The sequence below is a fragment of the Gracilinanus agilis genome, chromosome 1, assembly GCF_016433145.1.
Source record: "Gracilinanus agilis isolate LMUSP501 chromosome 1, AgileGrace, whole genome shotgun sequence".
In the NCBI taxonomy this organism is placed as follows: domain Eukaryota; kingdom Metazoa; phylum Chordata; class Mammalia; order Didelphimorphia; family Didelphidae; genus Gracilinanus; species Gracilinanus agilis.
In genome coordinates this window covers 209,671,084-209,677,086 of record NC_058130.1, presented here as the reverse complement: position 1 = coordinate 209,677,086, position 6,003 = coordinate 209,671,084, and the positions used below count along the sequence as shown (strand labels likewise).

The 6,003-nt window shown below is 52.5% G+C and overlaps 1 protein-coding gene across 2 annotated transcripts in view; it reads left to right on the top strand.

Annotated features, from left to right (window-relative positions):
• Positions 1-599: 599 nt before the first annotated feature.
• The window catches only part of LFNG (LFNG O-fucosylpeptide 3-beta-N-acetylglucosaminyltransferase), a 28,918-nt gene continuing 23,514 nt past the window's right edge, over positions 600-6,003 (top strand). For both annotated transcript variants that reach the window (XM_044657422.1, XM_044657423.1), the window contains exon 1: positions 600-1,346. In XM_044657422.1, coding sequence (XP_044513357.1) covers positions 840-1,346 — 507 coding nt within the window. In that variant the 5' untranslated portion in view covers positions 600-839. The remainder of the gene's footprint in view (positions 1,347-6,003) is intronic.

Here is a 6,003-nt window from a genome sequence, read left to right as displayed (position 1 = left end):
ACTCCGGAGGTCGTGTTGCCCAGCCTGAGCCCAGGAGAAGCTCTGGGTGTGTTCTAGTGGGGACTAGGATGATGGAGCAGAAAACGAGATCTATCCACTTCCCAATTCTGTCCCCCGTCACAATTCGAGAAGGAGGCTCTTAGATTCCGAGACAGAAGACAGACAGAGGTGGGAAGGGGGAGGAGGGAAAGGAGAAAGAGGCACAGTGGGCGGGGAGGGAAAAAAAGAGTGTGTGTGAAAGAGCGTGCGTGTGTGCATGGTGTGCAAAGAGGGCGGGAGGCACAGGGGGCCACACAGCTGCTCCAGCCGCTTCTCCCAGCCCCCTGCTGAGGACCCACGTGGGACGGGGGCGGGGAGGGGGTCGAGGGAGACTAGGGAGGGCTAGAAGTGGACCTGGGGGGCGGAGGCCGAGCAATGAGTCTCCCCCCGCCCCCTACACCCATGCAGAACCGCAGCCCGGTTTACTTTACTGGGAAAGAGGCGGGACCCAAGCATAAAATACCACCCCCCGAGAGGTGGAGCCACAAGAAAGGAAGTATTAAATAAGGGGGTTCTGCCTGCGGCTGGCGGCTAAGTAGGCTGCTGCAGACAGAGCCGGAGGGTCGGAGGCAGCTGGGGCTAGGGGCTGGCCAGGGAGGCTAAGCTAGGGAAGCCTAGAGCTGGAGGACAGACGTTCCGGGAGTCCCTGAGAGATTACCCGCATTGCCATCGCCCCTCTGCCTTTTCGGCTCCTTCTACCAAGCTACCGGGGTGACTGGGAGCTAGATCGCCCTTGGGGCGCCCCTCCAGCTGTGTACGCATATCGAACCAGTTGTGAGCTGAGCCGAGGCGGCTGGAAGATGCTCAAAGGCTGCGGCCGCCGCCTGCTCCTATCCTTGGTAGGAGCCCTGTTCGCCTGCCTCTTGGTGTTGACGGTGGATCAGAGGCAGCAGCTGCGACAGCGGTTGCCGCCGCCGCCGCCGCCGCCGCCACCCGAGGAAGAGCTCCCCGGGGGCGAGATAGGACGTAGAGCTCTGCAAAGCTTGGCGGGTCGCGGCGAGTCCCAGGGGCAGGGACCACCGCCCCCGCCGCAGCCCCAAGAGGAGCCCGCAGCATCGCTGGCCCGGGCATCTGGCCCCTCTGGTGATATCCGGAGCTTCTCAGAGTATTTCGGCCAACTGAGCCGAGCGAGGAGGGACGCGGGGCCTCTGCCAGGGGCAGCCCCGGCTCGAGAGAGCGTCCCCAGGCCACAGATGGAGCAGCTCTTCCCCAGGGACGTCTTCATCGCAGTCAAAACCACCAAGAAGTTCCACAAACTCCGACTAGACCTGCTGCTGGACACCTGGATCTCCAGGAATAAGGAAATGGTGAGTTGAACAAGAAGGACTCCCCCACCTTCCTTGTACCCCAAAACGTTTGGATAAGGGCACCATACCCTCCAGGCTCGCCACACATATCTGGAAGAGTTGAACCTTGAACCCTTCATTCCTCAAAGCACAGACAGTGGGGAAACACCTTATTCAAAGTTAGGGGAAATCGTGCCTTCTCCAAGCCCTTAAACATCTAGGAGAATCAATTTTATTCCATTTTTTCTTATTATAATAATTATATTCCTTTCTTCTCCCCTCTCCCTCCCCCTTCCAAAAAAAAAAAAAAAGTCCTAAAGGGGAATATTTTATCTCGCCTTACGCCACCCGGTCCTCGAAATCTGTAGCCCTGGGTTGATCAAATCTCCCTTCAACATCCCCTATCTCAGGCATGAGGGACAATCTGGTGCCCCAGAGGCATAAGGCCCGACCTTCCGCCTGGCAAAGGTAAACGGGCCTCGGTGCCAAACTATGCCAGGGATGCGCCGAGTCAAGTGCCGGGACCGGTTGGCGAGTGGCGGCCCGCCCTCCCGCAGGGCTCGTCTCCTTCCCCGCTCCACCCCCGTACAATCCACCCCCCACCCTTTCCAGCCAGACACACTTCAAGCCTCTGCCGCCCGCCCCCGCCTCTGCTGCACCTAGCTAATGTGTCTCCCTAATTCTTCTGAGGTGGGGAGGGAATCTTGGAGTTAACGTTGCTTCGGGGTTTGAATGAGTACAATCTAGGGAGCCAATCTTTTCGCTTGGTTAGGGGAGATGTTGGCCCAGAGGGGTGGATCTCACCTCAAGCGACCGTCCATACACGTGAGTTAGTCCTTTTCTCGCAGGTGGTGTTTTAGATGCCAGATCCTCCACCCCATATTCCCCCCATTTCTGGGGGGGAAACGGAGGTCCTTCCCCGAGGATCCCAACTAATAGACTTGGAGGAAAATCTGCTCTTCTTCCACCCCACCTATAAGGCCTTCTTCCGACTCTGCCTTACCCGCGGGGTGGCCCAAATGCCCTGAGGAAGGTCAGCTTAAGTCCCCAGACTTGGAAACCGCCGGCAGGAAGCCAAGGCAGCGGAATGAATGAAGAGCTGGCTAGAAGACTTCAGCCACTTTCGGGCTGGCTTCAGTCCTTTCTTCCTACCCCCTAGAGGCGGCAGGAGAGAGGGCAAGACAAAAGCCCCCCTAACCTTTTTCCTTCAGTTGGCCCGGGGCAAGTTGGACGGGGATGAGGGGTCTCAGTTAAATAGACTGATTATAGTTCCCATTGAGATTCCTTTTGATCGCTTCCCCCCACTTCTAGGAGTATACGTTCGTTCCCTAGAGTTTTCCTTTTTGTGTTTGGGGAAATAGATACTGCCTGGGCTTAAAGACCTCTCCCCATCCCTGCCCCCCCCCCCAAAAAAACCCTCCAATTCTTACTCTTGAAATAAAGCTCCAAACCTATGGCTTCGAAATCAAGGTACTGGGAAGCAAGTTCTAGAGAAGGGTCAGAAATCAGGAAGGGTTTGGAGGAGGGAAACATCCTAATATAAGGGCTAGAGTTCTGGCTAGCCATATAACCATGGATAAATCACTTAATCTTTCTCCAATCCTCAATGTTCTCATCTATAAAATGGGGATACTTGCAGTTTTTATTGCACAAATCTGTTTTCATGGATCTACTGAGATATTTGTGACAGTTTCTAAAACGTTTGTGTTATGTAAATGTGAGCTATTGTTAGTAGCTGGGTTGGCTATCACTCTTACTACTACTCCTCTTGGTACTCTTAAGTTGTTGTTTGTCTTGCTCTTAAGGGCTTTGAATTGGGTCCTAAAAGGATTCAAAGGGACTCTATCTCTCCCTTGTGGATGGGGACTGGGCTTCTATCACCCTAAGGTTTCTTGTGATGGGGGGGACAGATTCCTCACCCTCTGTAATAGCCTTGCCAAGGTTGGGAGCATAGCCAGGCATTGGTAGCAAGGCCACATCCATCTAATCACTGTTGCTACAGGGCCATTAATTAAGTTGTGTGACCCTGGACAAATCTCTTGGCTTTACTAGGCTCTCATATCTTTATCTGGGGGCCAATCCCTCCATCCCCATATTCACCCCACCTCTGGTAGAAAAACAAGGGTCCTTCCCCAAAAATCCCAGCTAATAGACTTGGAGGGAATCCTGCTCTTTTCCCACCCCACCAATTCCCAATTCCCGCCTTCTTCTGACTCTGCTGAACTCTGGCTACAAGTGGGGGGTGGGGATGGTCATCAAGAATTTGGTCCTGTCAGAGTTTGATCCCCTCATTTTTAGATGAGTAAATCAGTTCCAGAGAATGAGAAAGACCTACTACCATCACTTAAGTAGATTGAAGAGCCAGGATTTGAATCCAGATCCTCTGACTGCACATGTGTTGTATTCTTAACATGATGCCACCTTATTTCTTAGGGAGAAATCAATCAAGGAAGTAGGGGAGTGGCGATAAGAGATGGAAGGGGCTATAGTGACCATCTAGTTTTACCTACACTAACACAACCAACAAGTGGTCTTCCAGCAGGTCCTGAATCATCTGGTTTATCTTGTCTTACCACCCCATGGCTGTTGCTTTCCTATCAGAGCTTTCCCTGGGACCTGGATTAGTCCAGAGTCAGAAGTCCTCTAGCTGTCTACATCAGAAGAGGACAAACTGCTAACTCTCCCCAATAGATCCCCCCTTCTCCTAAACTAAAGGAACTTGACAGATGGGAATCACAGCATCAGAACAGCGCCTTGCAGAAAGAATAGTCTCTGTCAACTAGCATGTACCAGGAAGAGTGGCTGAGAGTGAAAAAGGCTTAATGTGAGCTTGGGGTGTGTGTCTATGTGTTTTGAAACATGCATATTATTTCTGAACCACTTCTCGGCCCCTGTTGCTCAGGCCCCCAGAATGGTCTTAGGATGGGAGGAAAGAAGAGTTTCCCAATATAGGCTCCAATCCTGTGGGCACTTGGTGCCTAGTATTTGGTCATCTTGAGAATGTCTTGGTCCCTTTTCTCGAGGACTGAAGCTTTCTTGAGGGGTGGGTATATGAGTGTGTGTGTGTGTGGGGGGACGAGAATGCAGTTTTTTTGTTTCCTCTGTCCTGGCTGTTTGGATTCCCAGAGTCCCCAGGCTCAGCTCTCACGCTGTCCCCCCTGGGCAAGTTAACAAAGCCTCTTTCTCTGGGCGCAGAGAAAAGGCATCGTGCCTTCTTGTGTGCCGCTTGCCATGGGAACCCGGGAGCTCCGAGCCCCAGTGTCCCGGTCAGGTTGCCTAGAGATAAGGGGGCCTGGCAGGCCTGGGAGGGGGGCTGTTGGCGTTCCCAGCATCCCCACTGGGCCCCACTGAGTGACAACCCTTGTGAGACCACTTGAACTTGAGGGACAGGCGTTTGGGGGAGAGTTGAAGCTGTCAGAATCCCCAGGCCAGCCTGAGAGGAGAGCGTGGGCCAGAGGGTGGGAATCATCCTGGCTCTCCACATTGACCTGGCCTCCAAGCCAAGAAAGTGACCTGGGGGGGGAGGAGAGGAAGATGGTAGTAGGGGGGGAGTCCAGGAAGGCATTGACAGGCTGCTTTTGTTCCCCTAGCTTCTCAAAGAAGGGACAGCAGGCGTTCTCTCTCAGCCTGGGAAATGGGGATCCCTCAGGCTCAAAGGAAAGGATGAGGGCTGGGTTGTAGATGTGTGGATGGATACTGCCCTCTCAGGGGTCCCCAGTAGTCTCTCCCTCTCAGGTCAGCACACAGTCATTTACCTACTCCATCCATTGAGTTGGCCAAGTTTTATAGATTCTAATCAAATCATCCCTTCAAACAAGGTTCTTCAATGGCTCTCTATTGCCTAAGAAAGAAAATGTAAACTTCTGACGTTAGAATTCTAGTTGCTTCACACTGTAGCCCCAGAATGGCTTTCTAGCTTAAAGCATTCTCTAAATTTGAGATGTTACTTTCACCCTGTTCTCCCTTCTTGCCTGCCCGCTCATTTGTGCCCAATCTCACTCCATCTCCTGGATAGAAAAGGAATTCTCTCCTTGCCCAAATACTCATCTACATCTGGGATTCTACCTCCTTCAGCCAGCCTTCCCTAACAGTTTCTTCCTTCCCTATCCTCCCACCCTAGTCCCATCTAAAGAGATCTCTCCTACTTAAAATTTCTCCTAGCATTTTGCCAGGATCTCTCCTTTGCATCTCTTGATCCCTCTTGTAGTAGGATTCCCCTCTGCAGCCTTCCCTACCCTCCATTGCCCCCATGAAACTGTAAACTCTTTGAGAGGTCTATATGCTACCTAATTTTACAGCTGATGACCTAGCTCACTGCCTTGCCACATAGTGACTACAGTTGGTCAGCACATGGCAGTCATTTACTAAATGCTACCCAGTTAGATGAGGAAACTGAGGCCCAGAGTAGCTGGTCCAAAGCTTTACAAGAGGTTACTTCCTGGAGGGTGAGTCAGACCTAGTATTTTTTTGGGGTGGGGGAGCCTTCCACTTCAGTGATGCTGGTAGCTCTGAAAGGGATAGGAGCATCCAAGCTGGAGAGGAAGTGGGCAGGCCCAAGCAAGCATCATCAGTTTTGCTTTCTTCGTGGTTCTGCCACAGAAGCAAAGGTTAGCTCCCTCATCATCTGCCCTCTTCCTGTTCTGCTTAGTAGAGCTTTGGGCCTACTTTAGGTAACAGG